Below are 20,831 nucleotides of genomic sequence, written 5' to 3' on the forward strand. Positions count from 1 at the left end.
CAGCCGCTCAAGTAAATAAAGCTAGTCAAGGCGCCTCAGAACTGCAGGCCACTCTAGGCAGTAGTGGGCCATTTGCAACATGGGGAGCCAAAGAGTTGCCAGAGTGAATTATTCCTGTTAATTGGACGTGTACAAGAGTTTTTCTTTTTTTCTTTTTTCTTTTTTTGTCTCGGTTTATTATACAGAAGAAAGGCCTCTTTTTTTGTGATGACTCCTGTCGTGACCACTCATTCTTCTTCCGCAATACTATTCTATTTATGAGCTCTCGTCGCGACGCGAACTGACGTCCATCTCATATGTCTATGCATCTCATACGCATCAACTGGAGTCCAAAATAGCAACATTCATTGCATCATAGATTTAGCGACTTGAATTTTCGCCATGTCCTCTCATGGGCAGAGTGTCATGGACTTGGCGAGTGCGTTTATCCTACCTACCCTTATGTGAAGCTCGCTAATCATCACTGTAGGGAAAGTGAAGTCAGGCGGCGTCAAAGAGCAGGAGAAATCCGTAGATAGTATGTGAATATTTCTACCTAATCCATTTAGCAGCTGATATTAATACCCATCTCAAGGCCTGGCCCAGCTTCTAAATCCTCGGAATGCATCTACGAATCTGTACGGCTGCTTTCCCCGTGTAAATGATGTTTGATAGCGCTAACATTATGCTCAGCTCTGACCTGGGAGATAAAAGTTATCACGAGATATTTGAAGCCATATTCGCCTTCGTACTCAAGGAAAAGCCTGCTTACTATGACAAGAAAAAATCACAGGGGCTTGTCGTAGCCCGATTGTCAAAATGTGCCGTCGCAGTTAGGATGGCAGCAAGTCGCGGCGCCTCCAAGATAGGGCGGAAGACACTGCTCGCCGCCATAGATCACATCACTCAAACCTTGCCTGGTCCTGATGATGACTTCGTACGGCCGCTGCTCCACGATTATGTCAAGGCCCTTACGGAACTTATATCTCGACAAGTCAACGCCGAGCTCTTAGCCAGAAAGGGTGCAGAAACTTGGCAAGACTGCGTTGATTTGTTTCTCGATATTGCTCTTAACATTCTCCCAAATGAAGCGAACACAGCTTCATTACCCCACGCAGCAAGGTCTTCCCCCGCACCAACAACCTCTTCGTCTCGATCTGTGCCTCGATCAAATTCATCTCTGCAAGCCCAGCGCCACACTGCTCCGGGTGAAGGAGGCCCATTGAAGGATACTCTTGAAGGTCTCTTCTACTTGGTATCGGCAGCCAATGCTCCTATCCTTCAACGAATGCAAGATATTACCGACCTTGCCCTGAGGATACTGAGTATTAAGCATCTCAGCTTGGGTTCTACGCAGACGCTCTGCTTCTCAATTATCAACACTGTCTTTCGTGCCATTGAAGCAGATAACCTGGACGACGCAGTTACGTTGGCGAAGAATGTTTTGCCCCATATGGGCTACTGGTGGCGCCCAGAAAAAGCCTCTCAGGACGAGCTCATCAAAGGCTTACGGAATGAGATATTACGGGGTATAATCCTCATGCATCTACATTTTGAGCACCTCGCCGTCAATCTTGGGGATAAAATCGTACGCAGTGAGCTGGAGAATCTGGTGGACCCGTTATGGCTAGAGTATTCTAGGAGAGGTGAAGCGTTTCGGCTACAGCTTAGTGATTTGACCTTCGGTCCCTCGGCTTCAGGAGGGCCAGCCATGCAACTTGGTCTATTAAGACTCAAACCTCACAACGTTGAAGGAGAGAGCCACTGGGCCATTGTACAGAATCTCGCTTACTTGGAGGCGATTTTACTGCGATCTAGAAAGGCTGTCGCCGAGCAGGATGTGGATAATAGAGAGCAGCCTCGCAAGAGGAGACGAATCAATCAAGATCCAAATCCCATCAGAGTCAAACTCAAGTCAGAAGAAGCTGGCGTCGTTCGAACTGCCTTGCAGCTAGTACCATTTATGCTGGCGACCAACACTCTAAGCCATAGCGAAATTGATGAGCTTCTCGGAGACCTCTCTCACTTTGCCGGAGGCAAAAACACCATCACAGCGTCTTGGGCTCTAATCGCTTGCGCTAGGTAATACTCACTACGGCTCACTTTTGCTCTGTGCTAATATTCTATAGCTGTGCACTTTGGTCCAAAGAGTGTCGACTCCAGTATGACACATGGAAGCAAATATGGCATTCGGCTGCCCGATCAATCAGCCTACCAGCAACGAGTCGCGCTGCGTGCCTTCTGATACATTGCGTCATAGAAACTGACATACTGCCATATCATAATCTAGCAGACGACATTAACAACATTATTACAACAGCTGACATCAATGGACCAGGCGTCATATGTGACACGTCTCTTGCTTTAATGTCGCATTTATATCACGTTCGTAACTCCAGGCTGCCTAGCGCAAGCCAGAGTACATCAAGTTACATTATCAGATGGATTTTCTTGCGATGGAATCCGAGTATGTTATAATCCCAAACCGGTATGTGGTATCTACTTACTAAATAATCCTAGGCGAGTTGGCATATTCATCGTTCCAATCTGCCCATGTACGACCCATTGACCTCGTTAACCTCCTACATTTGTGCTGCGGAGCCCAGCCCCTTAGTACAAGTCGCCAAGATATTGCATCTGGTGGTTTGTTGGGCGAGGCATGGATATCCCAACGAGAGATCGGAGAGTTCAATGAATACCTCCTCTTATTAGGGCATGAGACAGCTGATGTCATCTCTCACGAATGTTGCTATTTATCAGCCAAGGAAGCTCTGCCTCTCACAGCAGATACTAGCATCTTCTTTACTTTGAAGAAGCTCGTCTTAGAGCTTCTTTATCCCAAACTCGAAGAACTGAAAGAGTTGTGCATCTCCTGGACCAAAAGAGCTAGTGACGGTGGGAGCCAAATTTCAGCTAACCGATTTCAAAGCCTTATATCTGCATGCATAGTAGGAACGCTATTGATGCCCCATCTTAAGGATCTCAATTCTACTCAGTCATCTTCTATAGAGGCTCTCTTATTAGATTTAGCTGAGAGAGCTCTTTCAGCCGCACTGAGTTCAGTAGAGCCTACAGCATTTATCGGCCTGACTCTAAAAGAGCTGAGATCATGCATACCCGAAATCAGCACCGCAAATCTGACCCAGTTATTTGGAGAAAGCTCCGGAATTCTCAATCTTCTCTCCAAGATTTCTGAAGTTATAGAGCAGCGACAATCAAGTCAGCGCTCTGGAATCCACGCAGATATCATGGACATAGACGACGATTTCGATTCTTCTACCAGCCAAGCTATTTCTTCATCGAACACTTATTCGGTCCCAAGGCACAATGCCCAGCTCGGCCTAAATGCTCAAGCATTTTACATTGATACACGACTCCGATTGGTCCTCTTGAGACTCATTAATCAGGATAGCAGTCAGCTGGGGTTATTGCCTAACTCATTTGTTGACGATCTCTTAGCACGGTCTGACGATGAGTTCCTCTCATGCCAGCGTCTCTTGATAGAGATCGTCAGATCTGACCTTGTTGTTACTACGGAAGCATCATTGGCAATTGTCGAGAGGCTTGGGAAAATAGTAGGGAACCCAGAGTTTCAATCCTGCGAAGTCGCGCAAACCACCTGCATTGAGGTAATCGACGGTCTCAGCAACGTCTGGATCCAAGATAACCAAAACCTGGCAGATATGGTTGGCGACCTATATGTTCATTTCGTCAAAGTCTGCTTTCCTTCTAATATTCTCTCTCCAAAAACTCAAATGTCACTTGCTCGTTTATTATTCACTCTGCTACGAATTAACCCAGAGTATGGAAAAAAACTGAAGCTTGATTCGTGCCGAACCTCGCTGCTCTTGATAATGAAGAAGGGTTCAATGAAAGTCAAATGTTTTATTGCAGAAAGAATAGCAGACATATTCGAGCTATACATCTTGATGCTGCACGAGGATGTTTTTCTAGATATTCTGGACAACCTCCCGACAGATGCTGAGAATAAAGCAGGCATCGCTTTCCGCCTGCTCGTACTATCAAAGATAGCTTGCAGCTGGCCTACTCTCCTGAGAAGGTGTGCCTATCATATTTTTGAAACCCCAGGCAATATATCTCAGTCAACAGACTATGCAAAGCGATGTTTAGCGGATATCTCAGTTGTTCTGAACCTCAAGACGCCGGCAGAGCTCTTTCAGCTATTTTCTCGCCAACTTCTATATACTTGGCTAGAAGTTAATACAGTGGAAAACATTCCTTATTCAATCTTTGGATATACTAGCCTCGGAGAGCTGTTGAAATCTGCACAGGCGGAAGCAATTGGACTGGCAACAATGCGAGGACAGGATGCTGCAAGCGCAGAAATAGCCCGCCTAGTCGGCATACCAGAAACCCAACTTATCCAACAAAACTTTGCAACCTCGTTAGCATACGGCTTATTGCATACATTGACAGAGAATGCAAGCCAAGACAAGACAAAGGGGGGAGAAAAGACAAAGGTGGAAGAAAAAGTAAGAGGGGAAGATCGCATTAAGGGAAAGCTAGGTTCCAAGATCTTTATTGACTCAGCCTATACTCATTTCATCGACATCGTCGCGCTCTTCTTTGACCTAATTGATCAAGAAGACTCTATCGAAAAGGTCTTCTTAAGACAAGCTCACCTCAAATATGCAGGCGAAAACATGGCAGCGATCAAGGCAATTGCCCATTCGCCAGCTATCCTTCCGCCAAATCAGCAGCCCATGTTCAGAGCGAAATTTGTGTTCAACGAACTTGTTCGCCTTTGTCAAAGCACTGAGTTTCAGTTTCACGACCTTTGGACACCGGCCGTTGTAGCTGCGATTGCTCGAAAGCTATTCAATACGGTACACCCAGCACTTGGCTCTCTTCACGCATGCTCTGTTCTTCGCAAAGTAAGGATATTAGTGTGCTTAGCCGGACCAGTTGCTTGGGAATCATACTGTTTAGAAATGTTATTGACCTCCATTCGAAGCTTCATTGTGGATTCCGAATGCGCAGATGATGCTCTCGGGATTAGCCAGTATTTACTCTCCCGGGGGAAGACATACTTAGCCCAAGTTCCCTCGTTCCTTGCTGGCTATTCTCTGTCAGCTTTGGCATCGCTTAGAGTCTTCCTCGAATCCAGTCAGTCGAGTACTACGCAAGAGAGCCAATTCAAGGCTACCATGAGTAAGGCGCAAAAGTTTCACGAGTGGTTTAGTCAGTATCTAGCGGATTATACCTCTCCGAGATTCGAAAGCCAGCCACAAAACGACTTATTCAAATCTATCACCATGTCGGCAGCTCATATACGGTCTTCTGGCAATGCAGAGAAAAACACTTCAGAAAGCAAGCTTCTTTTGGATATCCTGAACGATGAAATAGCGGGAAGCCAACTTCTCAATGAGTCTTCACGACAGCTTGCACTTGGTCTCCTCTGTGGCGATTTTATGATCCCGACGCATATTAAAGATGATGTTTTGGAAAGTGACCAACATGCGATTAACCATGCTTCAGCGGTGTGGAAAAGCTGTGGAGCTCAAAATCTCAGCGAAAATTACTTGGCTTGGGCAGGACGAGTTGTTGGTCGTTCATTCCTAGCATCTGGAAGCATTCCTGGCGACATATTACGGGAGTCACGACTCGACCAATATGAGAAGATAGCGCCGGGGCCCCATGGATCCGAAATGGGACTCTTACATCTCCTGCAAGACCTTACAACGAATCCAGACTCAATCACTGCAGGGTTGGCTGAAGCTACATTGCGAACTGCAATATCACGAGCAGTTGTGGAAGATGATGCTCCACTCGTCACAGCAGGCCAGCGAAGTCTGTCCGAGTCGCTTTTCCTTGCATCACAATGGGGATCGTACAGGACCCCCCCTTCAGAAACTACTCCGGTCGACAGTGACCAGTTTACGTGGACTGAAGATATCACATCGAAAAGCTGGCTACCTCGTTTGAGTGCATATCTTGCACATGCAGTATCAAGTTCAATTCTTCTCTCGGTGCTGTCATCGGGGCTCCTGAATGTCAAGGGATTTGCTGAGAAATCTTTTCCTTTCATTGTGCATCTGGTGCTCTACTTTCAATTAGAGCAACAACAGGCGACTAAGAAGTTGCTGTCAAACGCGATGAAACAATGGCTAGGATCAACTGACCAAACAGCTAAAGAGAATATCAAGTTATTGATTAACACGATTCTTTATCTCAGGACCCAAGAATACCCTAAGGAGTCATCTATAGTAGATCGACTGCATTGGTTGGATATAGACTACGCTTTAGCAGCATCGTCCGCAACTCGATGTGGAATGCACAAGACAGCTCTCCTCTTTGCCGAAATAGCCGCATCAGAAACTTCACGCACATCTCGAAGGGCTTCTGTTGCCAAAGAAGCCGATATGAATGAAACTCTATTGGCAATTTTTGAGAATATTGATGATCCAGATGCGTACTATGGCTTAACGGAGGAAGCAAGCTTATCGAGCGTCCTGTCCCGTTTGGAGTACGAGCAAGCTGGCACAAAGAATTTAGCTTTTAGAGGCGCTCAGTACGATAGTCATATTCGCTTACAACAGAATACTTCAGAAGCGGACGCGAATGTACTCGTTAAGACATTGGGCACGCTAGGATTGGCCGGTTTGTCTCATTCTCTAATGCAAACACAACAGAATCTCGGTTCGACTGCAGCCTCCATAGAAAGCACGTTTCAAACTGCCCGAAGACTTGAAATATGGAATCTCCCTGTGCCGGCTGCAAGCGATCATCATGCTGTTGTCACTTATAAGGCATACCAGATTATGCAACAGGCAACGAGTCTGGCAGCGGTCCGAACGGCTATTTATGACGGTTTTGCTCGTACAATGAAGAGCCTAGTTGGCGGCAGTCGCAACGCAACGGCACTGAGAAGCCGCCTTGGGGCTTTGGCAGCGCTTTCTGAATTGGATGAGACTTTGAATATTTCAGATGTGGCTGAACTGGAAGGCTACATGAATCAATTTCAGGGGCGCAGCCAATGGATGAAGAGCGGCTTGTAAGACTTTTTTTCCCCTTTCTCCAGAAGTGAAGTCATCGTTACTAATTCACGTACAGATACGACGATGTCAGCCAAATCCTCTCTTGCCGAGGAACAACAATGAGCCTATTTAGCCAACGAGCATTGTGTCTGGGATATACCACGTTTCCTATAGCAGCCATTAGGCAAACGGAAATTAAATCAATGCTTCTCGCATCAAGCATTTACCGATATCACCAAGCCACACAAGAATCCTTAAATATTTCAACAGCTCTAAACGACCTTATCAAGCCATGCGAAGCTTTGGGTGTTCATATTGACGTGGCTGTTACGATCGAAGTGGCAAACTCATTGTGGGACTACGGAGAAATGAGTTCATCGATCAAAATGCTTCAAGGCATTGACAATGTTACAGCACTTAAGAAGCAAGCAATACCCGTGAGCCGATCTGACCTCCTTTCGAAAATTGGTCATAGGATGTCTGTCGCACGCCTGGAGAAGCCCCGAGATATACAAAAGAAATACCTAGAGCCAGCGCTCAAAGATCTTAGAGGTAGCGTTGAAGCAAAAGGAGCAGGTCTGGTGTTTCATCAATTTGCTGTGTTTTGCGACGAGCAGCTTCAAGATCAGGATAGCTTGGAGGACCTCAAACGACTACAAAGCTTAAAGAAGGGCAAGAATAATGAAGTCGAAGACCTGAAATTACTGATCTCATCTACTAAAGACTCACAGCTCAGAGCCAAATATACGCACGTTCTTTCCAAGGAAAAGCAGTGGCTCGATCTCGATGAGCAAGAGCTGCGCCGTGTTGAAACGACGCGGAGTGAGTTCGTTCGTCTGAGTCTAGAAAACTATCTACTCTCGCTGGCCTCTTCAGATGAGCATAATAACGATGCCCTGCGATTCACAGCACTGTGGTTCGAGAGGTCAGATGACGAGACGACAAATAAAGCGGTGGGATGGCACCTCGCTAAAGTACCGACAGCCAAATTCGCAGGCCTTATGAGCCAACTCACATCACGGCTACAGAACCAAGATTTGACGTTCCAACAGCTCCTCGCAGATTTGGTTTACAATATTTGCGTAGACCACCCATACCATGGCATGTATCATATCTGGTCTGGTACCAAAGCTAGAGTACAGCAAAAGGATGAAGTGGCGATTCTTCGCGTTAGGGCCAACGAAAAAATTGCGCAAAGGCTTGCAAGTACAAAAGCTGTCGCTGATGCGTGGGTCTCGATTGAGAAAACAAGCAAATACTATCATGTGCTTGCTCTAGATAGAGATCCTGCAAAGTACAAATCCGGAGCAAAGGTTGCGTTGAAAGATTCCACGGCAGCCAAGAATTTGGTGACTTACCTGACCAAATTTCACATACCTCCACCGACAATGCATATCGAGGTCAACGCAAACAAGGATTATTCTAAAGTACCCATGATCTCGAGGCTTGAACCAACAATGACAATCGCGTCCGGAGTGAGTGCGCCGAAAATCATCACTGCTATTGGAACAGATGGTATGAAATATAAGCAGCTGGTAAAGGGCGGCCAAGACGATCTTCGCCAAGATGCTATCATGGAGCAGGTGTTCGCGGCCGTCTCATCTCTGCTGAAACTTCATAGAGCTACCCGACAGAGAAATCTAGGCATTCGAACATACAAAGTGCTTCCGCTTACAGCCTCCTCTGGGTTGATCGAGTTTGTCCGTGACACAATTCCCCTACACGAATTTCTCATGCCAGCACACGAACGGTATAATCCTCGTGATCTTAAGGGCACCCAGTGCCGGAAAGAGATATTCAACGTCCAGAACAGGACGGTGGAGCAGCGTATCAGCACTTACAGGAAAGTCACTGAAAGATTTCAACCTGTTATGCGATATTTCTTCATGGAGTACTTTGTGGATCCCGATGAGTGGTTCGCAAGAAGGCTAGCATACACGCGAAGTACAGCAGCTATATCGATGCTTGGTCATGTACTAGGTCTGGGAGACCGTCACGGCCATAATATCCTTCTGGATACCAAAACCGGAGAAGCCGTCCATATTGATCTGGGTATCGCGTTTGAGACAGGCAGGATCCTGCCCGTGCCGGAGCTTGTACCATTCCGCCTTACCAGAGATATTGTAGACGGCATGGGAATAGCCAAGACCGAGGGTGTGTTCCGTCGGTGTTGCGAATTTACTCTTGATGCTCTTCGAGAAGAGCAATATTCAATCATGACGATTCTGGATGTCTTGCGGTACGATCCTCTGTACAGCTGGTCGGTCTCGCCGGTGCGGCTGGCGAAGCTCCAGAAGGCTCGCCAGGATGGTGATGGAGCGATTGACGACGCGGTTCAAGCAGACGTAGATCCAAAGAAGGGGAAGAATCCCGCAGGTCGTCTGAATGAGCCGTCCGAAGGCGATCGAGCCTTGGAGGTTGTGAGGAAGAAGCTTTCAAAGACATTGAGCGTGACTGCCATGGTCAATGATCTTATAAATCAAGCAACAGATGAACGAAATCTTGCAGTATTGTATTCTGGTACGTATATCTGAAAAATTCGTTCTATTTCAAGCTTTGACTACATCGTACTGACTTTGAATCATAGGGTGGGCGGCATATGCGTAAAGGACGGAACATGTACATCTTAACGAGTGGACATGGGGACTTACTGTTGGCAAATGTGAATTACTAGTTGTAGCCAGGTTGTGGAATATGGAAAGGGGCTAAATTGTACATTTCTTGATGTGGATAATATGATATAGTGGTGATTTGCCAGTACAAATTATATGGCAGCGATGATATGGGAGTTATAGGAAGATAACCACACCGACTACATAATGTTAGAGGCTAAATCACTGTAGATATTATACCAACCACTACCAAAGCCAATAAATAGAGCGACACTAATGAATAAAACTATCTGATCCACGGCTATTTGGATTATACATTGATCGTGACCCGGAAGCGCCAGTATCAGAGCATGTACCGCTTATTAATAGAACTGCAGCGCTATAAGAGGCCCGCTATGGCGCGCGTCGCAGGCGCCAGGCGCGCTGGAGACGGCTGGTAATCAAGTGTCCTTATCGCGGGGCGTCTCCTCCATCCGCCCATCCATCATGACATAATAATAGCCACTTCCCAAACTTCGACCCAAAAACCGCAAGTCCAGTCCCACTCCCGATTATTTGATATCCCCCGGCCATTACGCATCCAGCTACTAGCAACCACCACGACCTCCTTCCTAGCACCGATAACGTGCCTTCGTGCCACCAACCTCGGCCCGTATCACGAGCCATCGACAGACAACAAAGCGGCAGCTCCAGCCGGGGTGCGATTGCTAATCGGCGTTCATGCAACCAGCGACAGTCGACCCGGCTTCTTCCTCTCGCCGCCGTCCACGCGTGTCCTCGTCCTCGTCACCCACGTCGTCTCCATCAGCAGCCAAGAGACCCCGGTTCTCCGATAGCCTGGCCATGGCCAGCGTCTCAGCGAGGGGCAGGATGCCCGACATCATCGACCCGACGAAACGTCAGTCGGCATATCAGCCTCACAGCGGAGCGCGGAAGCTTGTCATCAAGAACCTACGCAGTCCCGTCCACCACGAAGCACGAATCCGGGAGTACTATGCGCGGACGGAGAGGGAACTTGAGGGAGCGCTGGACGCGATCTTCAACAGCCGGACCCCGGCCATTCCGCTTGAGCGGCTCTACCGCGGCGTCGAAGATATGTGCCGAAAGGGAAACGCCGATACAGTGTACAAGACGCTCAAGGACAAGGTGGATAGCCATCTGAAGAATGTGGTCCTGCCCAAGATACAGAGCGCAGCTAGGATATCCAATCTCGACGTGCTGAGGAAAACGCTGGCGGAATGGAAGACATGGAATGCTCAGACGGTATGACTATTTTCTTTATGGAGACATGAACTTTGATATAACAGCATTGCTCACACATTCGATGTCAGATTCTTGTCAGATCGACCTTTAGCTATCTAGACCGCACATATCTGCTCCTCAAGTCCTTACCATCAATAAACGACATGGCTATTACACGGTTCTGCCGAATGGCCTTCTCATCGCAAAATTCAGAATCTAGCCCAAATATTGGTGCCGAGCTTATCTCCGCGATATGCGAGTTGATCAACTTCGATCGCCGGGGAGATAATCGGAAAGACTCCGAGCTGCTCAAAGACTCTATCATGATGCTTTATGTGCTGGGTGTGTACACAAAACATTTCGAACCCGTATACCTAAAGCAATCCGAGGCATACTTTAGAGAGTTTGGAGAAACCTGTAGCCCTCTGAGCCTCAAAGAGTACATCGAAGCTTGTGAGCGGCTCCTGGAGCGCGAAGATTACCGATGCATGGCGTACAACCTGGACAGTACAACAGAGAGGCAGTCGATGTCGTTGGCGCATAATATCCTGATTGATAAATATTCTGATAAGCTTCTGCATGGAGGAAGTTTGTCTAATCTGTTAACTGATCGAGATGTAAGGTCTCTGAAGGGATTATATGACCTTCTCCGGCTATCGGGAATACAAAAGAAGTTAAAGACACCGTGGAGTGATTACATCCGAGAAACGGGGGCTTCAATAGTATCTGACAAGAACAGAGGCGATGAAATGGTGATTCGCCTCTTGGACTTACGGCGAGCGCTAGACTTGACCATTCGCGATGCATTCAACAAGGACGAAGATTTCCTTTGGGGAATGCGCGAGGCATTTGGTAAATTCATGAATGACCGGAAGATAGCCGATTGCTGGTCTTCAGGCACATCGAAGATTGGCGAAATGACGGCGAAGCACATCGATATGTTACTTCGTGGTGGTATAAGAGCCCTTCCCAAGGAGCTTCTGTCCGATGTCAAGGATCGAGCTGCGGCAGAGAAGGCGGGGCATGCCAGCAGCGCAGATGAAGACGCTGAGCTGGACAGGCAGTTGGATCAGGCTCTCGAACTTTTTCGATTTATCGAGGGCAAGGACGCCTTTGAGGCCTTTTACAAGAAAGACTTGGCTCGTCGTCTTCTCATGGGTCGCAGTGCTAGTCAAGATGCTGAACGAAATATGCTTACCAAGTTGCGAGGAGAATGTGGTTCTAATTTCACCCATAACCTGGAGCAAATGTTCAAGGACCAAGAGCTTGCTAAAGATGAGATGGAGGCCTACAAGGAGTGGTGTGAAGGCAACCCTGACCGCACTGGCAAGGTGGATCTGCAAGTTATGATTCTGTCAGCTGCTGCATGGCCGACATATCCCGATGTCAGGCTGAATCTGCCGGGTGAGGTGGCTACACGCACCGAACAATTCGAGAGACATTACAAAAACAAGCACACAGGCCGAGTTTTGACATGGAAGCACTCACTCGCACATTGTTCTGTCAAGGCAACCTTCCCTAAGGGGGCAAAGGAGCTCTTGGTATCGGCATTCCAGGCTGCTGTGCTTTTGCTCTTCAACGATGTCTCTGCAGACGGATTCCTGGCGTATGAGCAAATCTCGGCGGCCACTGGCCTCCAGGGGGGTGACTTGGACCGAACACTTCAGTCGCTGGCCTGTGGAAAGGCGCGTGTATTGACAAAGCATCCAAAAGGCCGCGATGTGAATCCCACGGACACATTTACTTTTAATAAGGCCTTTACCGACCCCAAATATCGTGTTAAGATCAACCAGATCCAGTTAAAGGAGACCAAGGAAGAAAATAAGGCTACGCACGAGAAAATCGCCCAAGACAGGCGCTTTGAGACCCAAGCGGCGATTGTGCGTATCATGAAGAGCCGCAAGACAATGGGCCACGCAGAATTGGTGGCCGAAGTCATCAATTTGACCAAGAAGAGAGGCAGTGTCGAGCCGGCCGCTATTAAGAAGGAGATCGAGAGGTAAGAACGAGATAACATAATAAAGGAAAGGGAGTCAGATGAGCTAACTGCTGCAATAGTCTAATTGAGAAGGATTATCTTGAGAGAGAGGAGAACTCTTACACTTACTTGGCATAAGAAGACTTGCAATTGAGTTGTCTAGACGCAACTTTGGTTAGATGCATTGATTTGACACTGATAGAAAAGGGCGAATGGACCAGATGATTGTTACATCGATACAAACCTAGATTCAGCAAGAGCTCCTCTAGGCATATAATTTTTACGATTCTATGACGATCCCCATGACCTAGCTTCCCCTAGCTATTCGCTGGCGTGTGTTACCTTCGTATATAATCTGTAATATCTGTGTTGTACTTTTGTGGAACTTGAATTTTGGGGATGTTCAATGCGAGTCAGCCTGTCAATATCTGGAAGAAAGACAGCTGGATGAAGCGAGACATGGCTGTGTGACAAAATATTTCGCCCCTTTCATCTCAGCCCATCAGGTGCTAGGACCTTATGACGGTGAAGTATGAACAAAGTGGCGTTATGCCGGAACATAGTTGGTCAAACTCGGGAAGAAAGCCTTCGAGGCACTCCCCTGGGCTAAACCTAGATACGGATAAGATATATGTCGGCAACAAAGTCTAATGGATATATACAGGTATCCAAATACAAGGCACAAGGGGTTTTTACTTCAATGTTTTAGTCATACGTATGACCGCCCACGTCAAGGATGCAAGATTCCGCTTGAGCTCAGATTCCAAACGCTGGCGTAGGACAGGTATTACCTTCAAGTTATCAAGTCTATGCGTGGTTCACTTGACGAAAATATATTAAGCTCTATCTGCCGTAACACAGTAGCTGTGTGCTAGGCTCTTGTTTGAGGCTGCGCGACAAAAAAAAAATAATGATAAAATCTGATTGGCTCCCTCTTTTGCATTCTACCTTGAGTTACTACGCCTCTCATTGATAAGGAAGGCTTATGTTGGTATGAAATGGCAATTTTGAGAAAGCCTTGGCCTCTCTCGGTATGTAAGTGGCCTTTGCTGAACAATGATTCGGGCGCAAATTAATGACGTATTTTGATTACAGGGGTCACGAGGTGAGGCTTTTTGAATAATGAGGCATCGTGTACTCAACTTTGTAGGCAAATACCTAGTCGACATTCACATGTTTGGCTCGATACCGATAGCGTCAGAATGAGGCGACTAGCTGCATCTTGAGCTAGGGAACAGCGAGGCTTTCAAGGTCAGTGTATATGTTTCCCCCCTCACCGACAATCATTTCCCGCGTGTGATACCGGGCATCTTCATCGTGCTCAACAACATACGTGGCAGTCGAAAACCTAGTGGATGGCAAGCCTTGCAAAACTAAAGCGAAATGCAAACATCCCGCTCAAAGAGGCGTACTGGGAACAACCGTAGAAACGTCCTTTGCTTTGGATTTTAGGTCTCAGAACCAGGTATCAATAAAGTAAAAATAACATGTACCATCTGCGTAACTGCTAGTGCGGATGCACGAGGTTCTCCCTGCCAGGGCGAGGAGGATTTCAAACCAGATCCGTCTTGCTCACCGAAATCTCACGGTTACCTAATTGAGCACCAGCGGCATACATACTTCGACAACACCAAACAAAGCGTGTAAGTGACGGGTCTTAGCTTCGCCTCACTCGGGCACGGACATGCTGCAGGCCATACGTTTCATAGGTTTTCAAATACAGCAATGGGCGTGCTCGCCTCACTTTTTCTAGATAATTAATAGCATGTGCAACAAGAGTTGACACGATATTCGACCTGGATTTGAGTATAAATATGTGTCTACTTTCCTCCTATCCAACTCTGAATCTAGCTCTTCATCAAGTCACCACCACACCCAACCAATCATTTGAATCTACCATTGAGCCCCTTTGAAACATGGCTGCTCGTTCGCGTCCTAGGACTATTCAGCCGCGCCGACTTGAAACACGTCTGTCCTACTCTTCTCAGTCACCAGCCGTTCAATTTCACGAGGACAATATTACTGAAGTAGAGGCTCGCAAGCGCCTGTCATCGTATGTTGTCGTTCGCGTTGAAAAGTCGCCGTCTACTATCGACGACGAAGGCAATCTTGCACCTCCAACCTGGGAAAAAGCATCGCACATGATCCAGAGAGACATCTCTCAGCAGGAGGCAAAGTACAAAGTACATGAGCTCAACCAAGAGACTGGCTCCGTGCTGGACAAGAAACATGAGCTTTCATCGGCCCTTCAACGACGATTGGAGCGTGCACATGTTTGGCTGGAGAAGATGGAATCGGATCGTCGCTATGTCTATACACTTGTCCAGCTAGATTGGACGTTTAAGAGGGTCGAAACACCAAGAGAATACTATGCAAGGCATGGCAAGCCCAGCAAGGATAAGAAGACGACCAAAGAGCGCCATAGGTCCAGGCCCAAGAAAGAGCGGTTGTCGGTGACGGCGTACTTTAAGAGGGAGCCTTCCAACAATGAAAATTGGCTCAAGATGTATAACCACCAGCAGAGCGACAAGAAAGGAGATGGAAGCCAACTTAAGTCATCTGGAATGGCACGCCAGGATACCTCTGGATCACAGAATTCTAGGAGTTCAGCCACTTCCTTCAGCTCTTTCTCCAGCGAAGACTCCAATGGCGTTCCAACGCCAAACTCTTCTGTTGACGACATATCTCCCCATCGTCAGTACGAAGAGGGAAGAGGGCGAAGTAGATACCGCCAAAGCAGGAACAGGGAGCACTTTGAGATAGTAGTAGCCCGCCCGCAGCGAGAATGTGATTCTGTGCGCAGACACGACTACATTCCTCCTCCAGTTCCTGATCCTACCAGGCCAGAGCCTAAACCTGTAACAGACTCCTTGAGAAGCATGGAGCAGAGGGCTTGCGGCGAGGGAAGATCCAGATCTGTGAGGGACTCGCCACGCCAGCCTCGCCTTACTCAAAGCCCTCTTGAGAAACAAAGCATCTCTCTCCATCGTGTTCCATACTACGCCCTAAGTGGTGAGGATGTAGACCAGCTGGGAGATGGACTCAGTCGTGCATCACTTGCAGATGCGCCCAAGAGCAGTCGCCAAGAGCCGGCCTCGGGCGCTGCAACAGCTCACTACACATACAGGCCTTTGAGACAATGTCGTGGCGATGGCGACGAGGAGTTGCTAGTCTCGGAGCCGAATGATATTGTCTGGCGGAAGCAAGATGCTCAGCGGTATATGGATAACAAACGGCGTTTCGATCAAGATGCGTGGGATCTGGGTCGTAGGAGTCCTTTGTTATATGCAGATGGCGGTGGAGAGTATAGGTAATAGATGGCTAGACTTGATTTTTTTTTTTTTTTTTTTTTGCTTGTTGTTTGGATTTCTTATGATGATTGTTTTTGTTTTGTCCTCTTCAAGACTGGATATAGATGTCCTTTGCGAATCACTTTTAGCTATCTCTCTTCTCGTTAGTAATGTTGTGAACTATGCTTTGAAACATCAATGCGATTGAACTCGGTTTGAGAAAGTTGTTTCACTTGCTTAAAGCACAGCTAGATTACTACTACTAGAAAGGTGTAGGTAGTTTTAAGAAATCGGATGGTATGTAACTTTGCAAGTTGGTATGCCTGCGTAAGTAGGTAGCTACTGTTGAAATATCAATATTTGCTCAGATACTTGCATGTGCTATGTACATGTAACGGCGGACCATTTCTCGTATCGTGGTTGTGTACTTTGCATTCAATCCCAAGGTTCAAATTTCACTCACTCGAAGTGCTTTAGATTAGTTCTAGCCCACTTCATATACACAGTTTCCCTCTATTCTCACTTTAATCTACTTGCCTAGAGGTTAGATGCCGAGACGCCGCTTTGGATACATGGACGCTTGTGCACTATTATTATAAAGGGGTCAAGGTAGGTTTCTAATACTATCCCTACATCAGCTACAAAATATAGCTTAAAATATATAATATTATAACGTTTTATATAATATTTTAAATATAAAATATAATAAGATTTTTATTCCTTTTTTTTTTCTTAGCCACACGCTCCATAGGTTAGCTTCTTGCCAGCATTTACATGCATGAAGCCATAAGCTTCACAGCATTTTTAACCGCCCCCAATGCTTCGCACTGCATGGAGCTGAGCTTGTGATACTACTACTAATAATACGTAGCCAGTTACGAATGTGCATCAGCGTGCTTAGCGTGCATTTCACAGCAAATTCAACCCTCTCAAAGGCCTTAATTCATTGTTATAACCCTCTGTAGGTGCATTGGGTTGATTGGCTAGCTCCTTCATCGGCGGTGTTCACAACATCAACAGGACTAGTATAAGCGAGCAATTGATAGGCACCATCAAATCAGCATATGTATTATTAAATTGTCTTGTAATATAGGTACCTAGGTATATGCCTATGTATTTCTATTACAGGCAGGCAATTTCCAAAGCATACCTATAAAGTGGCCATTGATCAAAGCGTATACCTATTCCCAAAAAGTATCTGTAAATCAAAGGCAATTACGATGATGACTCAGCATGTTTTTTTCCCAAATTTTAGCGCCCTTCAGCGCAAGCTTGCATGGATACGCGATTTACTTAGCGGCCGGCTCCTCACGCGTTGATTGATGCACGTCCCACAGCCTGGGGGACGCGCCTCCATTCAAAGTTAGCAGCATCTCGATCGGTACCGCAGAGCCTGGGCTGGGATGTGATGGTGCACGAATGGGCAGTTATCGGCTATAGCTGAGCGGCACTGCTATTCTTCCAGGCCTCCCCTCTTCCGTGGCGTCTGTTTATGAAGACCAGTCTCTTGAGCCGCCCAGTTCGATCCTCGCCGACCTCGCAGCGCATCCTTGGCCAGCTTGCCTATGCCCACTGGACGCCTCGCAACTCGTCTCTCGCCGTGGCCGACTCGATGTTTGCGAAGGCCAACAAGGCTTTCAAGGCCAACGACCCCCCTGGTCGCAATGCCCTGTCAAAGCAGCTGTTCCCGTCCAGCAGCCCGAGTGCGTCTCCCGTGACCGACATTCGAGACCAGCTTAAGAAGGCCGGGACGACGGGCATCGCTTCTGCACTGTCGGCGAGGATGGCACCCCCTTCGAAACCTCTGGATCAGAAGCCGCCGCCAATGAGCAACTCCGTTGGTAGTGCCACGAGTTCGCTGGCATCTCTGTACAACAAGTCAGACCCGTTCAAGGGTGATGCCGAAACTATTGACCTCACTGGACCTGATGAAAATGAAAAGGTTGGACAGCATGTATATTTCGTGGAAGACGATTTCAGCGATGATGAAGATCTCGATCTCGACTATAAGGCGCCTTCGGCGCTTCCCACTCTCCCTGACCCAAAGCCTCCGATAGTAGAAGAGGACGACCTCCGCCCTCCGCCGACTCAGCAGATTGATTGGTCTTCTTCTCCTAGATCACATTACTTTCCTTCTAAGCCAATGTCGACAGTTTCATTGAAACGTGATTCGTCTGGCGAGAGCGAGCTGACAGGACTACCCATTCCAAAAAAGAAGCGGGTGTTGCCAGCGAGCTTCCGCTCAGAACCAGAACAGAGCCAAGACCAGGGCCTGTACAATATCCCTACATATGTCCAACCCACAAAGCCAACGCGCATGTGGGAGGCTTCCGTCGATGCTATCAAAGAACAAAAGAAACAGCTCAAGATTCAGCAAGCCGCTCGGGCGGATTCTCAAGGCTTAGATGAGCGGCCGCTAGAGTTCGGGAAAACCCACGATGCCTCCAAAGGCGAAGCCATCCATCTGAGTAAGGAACAGGAACATGTGCTCGACTTGGTGGTAAACCAGGGCAAGAGCGTCTTCTTCACTGGCCCTGCTGGAACAGGAAAATCAGTTTTGATGAGAGCCATCATCACCCAACTGCGATCCAAACACGCCAAAGATCGCGAACGGGTGGCTGTGACGGCCTCCACGGGCCTTGCCGCGTGTAACATTGGAGGAATTACGCTCCACAGCTTTTCAGGTAGGCCCGATGCTGACCTATGCCACAGGCTTGTTGCTGTCGGCTATCGTCGTTGATATTCTTGGCTGACCCGGTTCAACAGGTATTGGACTTGGAAAGGAAGATGCGCCTACTCTTGTGAAAAAAATTAGAAGGAATCCCAAAGCCAAAAACAGGTGGCTTCGTACGAAATGCCTCATCATTGATGAGGTTTCCATGGTGGATGGCGACTTGTTTGACAAGCTGTCGCAGATTGGAAGAACAATTCGAAATAACGGCCGGCCGTGGGGCGGCATTCAGCTGATCATTACAGGCGATTTTTTCCAGCTTCCGCCTGTCCCTGATGGGGATAAGAAGCGTGAAGCCAAGTTCGCTTTTGATGCTGCTACCTGGAGTACGTCAATCGACCACACAATTGGTCTTACGCAGGTGTTCCGTCAGCGAGATCCTGTTTTTGCCAACATGTTAAACGAGATGCGGCTGGGGCAGATTAGCCAACAGACAGTGGACACCTTCAAAAAGCTATCGAGGCCGCTTGAGTTCAACGATGGTGTCGAATCAGCCGAGCTCTTCCCTACACGAGCACAAGTTGATGGGTCCAATGAGAGGCGGCTGAGGGAGCTACCTGGAACTCCGAACCGGTATGATGCCATAGATACGGGAGACGTCAATATTAGAGAAAAGTTGTTGGCAAATATGATGGCTCCAAAATCTATTGAGCTCAAAGTCAATTCTCAGGTCATGCTTATCAAGAATCTTGACGGATCTCTGGTAAATGGATCACTCGGCACGGTCATTGCCTTTTCTGACGAGAGAGCATTTGACATGTCGAACATGGACGACTATGATGACGGAATGGACGCAATGGCAAAGGCACGAAGGAAATTAAAAGCCTTTAGCCGTGAGCCTGAACCGGACGGGTCTGGCATGAAATACCCCGTCGTCCGGTTCATTTCAACAGATGGCGTGGCACGAGTAATTCTCTGCCAGCCAGAAGAGTGGAAGGTAGAGCTTCCGAATGGCGAGGTCCAAGCCAAACGAGTCCAGATTCCCTTGATCCTTGCATGGGCGCTCTCTATTCACAAAGCCCAAGGACAGACGCTCGAGCGAGTCACTGTCAATCTGGGTAAAGTGTTTGAGAAGGGACAAGCATATGTTGCGCTGAGCCGTGCTACGAGCCAAGAGGGGCTACGAGTTTTGGGCTTTGACAAGAACAAAGTTATGGCCCACCCCCGGGTCATTGTGTTTTACAGACAGCTCTACAGTGCTGAGGAGGCAGCGACGAGAAGGCCTCAATCCATAGCGGATTTTGTCGCCAATAGAAAAGGTGTCACAAGTGCTTCGGCTTAAGAGATTTTTGATCTAGACGAGGAAGGGAGAAGAGGGCGCAGTGGCATTTTAGGGTCCTTCTCATGGCGAATTATAGACCAATAGCATATGTGAGAGAATTTGTACTACTAACGGTGCTGCTGGTGTTGTTATTATACGATGATATGGATTCCCCTTATGAAATATTTAGATCCGGGAGGACAGCTGCAATAGAAAGCGTCGTTACGGGATTAGGCCTCTAAAAGGGAGAGCAGCAATTTTATAGCTCATCTCCAAATATATTAAAGAGCCATAGAGGTAGTTCCACCATGAACTGAATATGCATATTCGAGACTTTTTTTTTTTGCTTTGATTTCTAAGATATGTGTAGCTAGACTTGCCAAGTTGGGCCTTGCAGAACTTTTATTGGCTTGGCGAAAGGATGTACATGAGATCGCTGGCAGGATGGTGGAGAGATTCACGGTGACGAATTCCAGGATATCCTACGTGAGCTTCGGAGCTGGGCTGAATGGATTTTTCGTAAATATATATATATATATATATATATAGGCGCTTCTGCATAGAACGTTCCTAGGCAAACACATTTCCTGGCCATTGTCTGGTCTTATGCGCACGAGATCTAACTTAGTAAGAGAGTGGTGCCCAGCTTACCGCACGCGCACTAATACCTAGCACATCGAAAACGGTGACGCAGGATGCGCCTGCATGTGCGTTCGTTGCACCAGCCTCTAAAAGGGCGG

The 20,831-nt window shown here is 47.5% G+C and overlaps 4 protein-coding genes across 4 annotated transcripts; all 4 read left to right on the plus strand.

Moving 5' to 3' along the window:
* The first annotated feature begins 73 nt into the window (after positions 1-73).
* On the plus strand, positions 74-9,890 carry TEL1 (Serine/threonine-protein kinase tel1). The gene is made up of 8 exons (XM_024902489.2): positions 74-418; positions 470-517; positions 575-617; positions 673-2,061; positions 2,109-2,446; positions 2,500-6,994; positions 7,054-9,497; positions 9,565-9,890. The coding sequence occupies exons 1-8, from the start codon at positions 382-384 to the stop codon at positions 9,582-9,584; spliced, it is 8,814 nt and encodes a 2,937-aa protein (XP_024761093.1). The 5' UTR covers positions 74-381; the 3' UTR covers positions 9,585-9,890.
* Positions 9,891-10,109: 219 nt separating this feature from the next.
* TrAFT101_009978 (uncharacterized protein) lies at positions 10,110-13,625 on the plus strand. The gene is made up of 3 exons (XM_024899975.2): positions 10,110-10,852; positions 10,921-12,830; positions 12,890-13,625. Exons 1-3 carry the CDS (start codon positions 10,310-10,312, stop codon positions 12,945-12,947), a joined length of 2,511 nt encoding a protein of 836 aa, XP_024761092.2. The 5' UTR covers positions 10,110-10,309; the 3' UTR covers positions 12,948-13,625.
* Positions 13,626-14,697: 1,072 nt separating this feature from the next.
* On the plus strand, positions 14,698-16,280 carry TrAFT101_009979 (uncharacterized protein). Its single transcript, XM_024899964.2, has one exon. The coding sequence runs from the start codon at positions 14,726-14,728 to the stop codon at positions 16,121-16,123; it is 1,398 nt and encodes a 465-aa protein (XP_024761091.1). The 5' UTR covers positions 14,698-14,725; the 3' UTR covers positions 16,124-16,280.
* Positions 16,281-17,413: 1,133 nt separating this feature from the next.
* TrAFT101_012060 (uncharacterized protein) lies at positions 17,414-20,601 on the plus strand. The gene is made up of 2 exons (XM_066129460.1): positions 17,414-18,783; positions 18,866-20,601. The coding sequence occupies exons 1-2, from the start codon at positions 17,592-17,594 to the stop codon at positions 20,110-20,112; spliced, it is 2,439 nt and encodes an 812-aa protein (XP_065984936.1). The 5' UTR covers positions 17,414-17,591; the 3' UTR covers positions 20,113-20,601.
* Positions 20,602-20,831: the final 230 nt, after the last annotated feature.

Source organism: Trichoderma asperellum, chromosome 6 (genome assembly GCF_020647865.1).
Source record: "Trichoderma asperellum chromosome 6, complete sequence".
Classification (NCBI taxonomy): domain Eukaryota; kingdom Fungi; phylum Ascomycota; class Sordariomycetes; order Hypocreales; family Hypocreaceae; genus Trichoderma; species Trichoderma asperellum.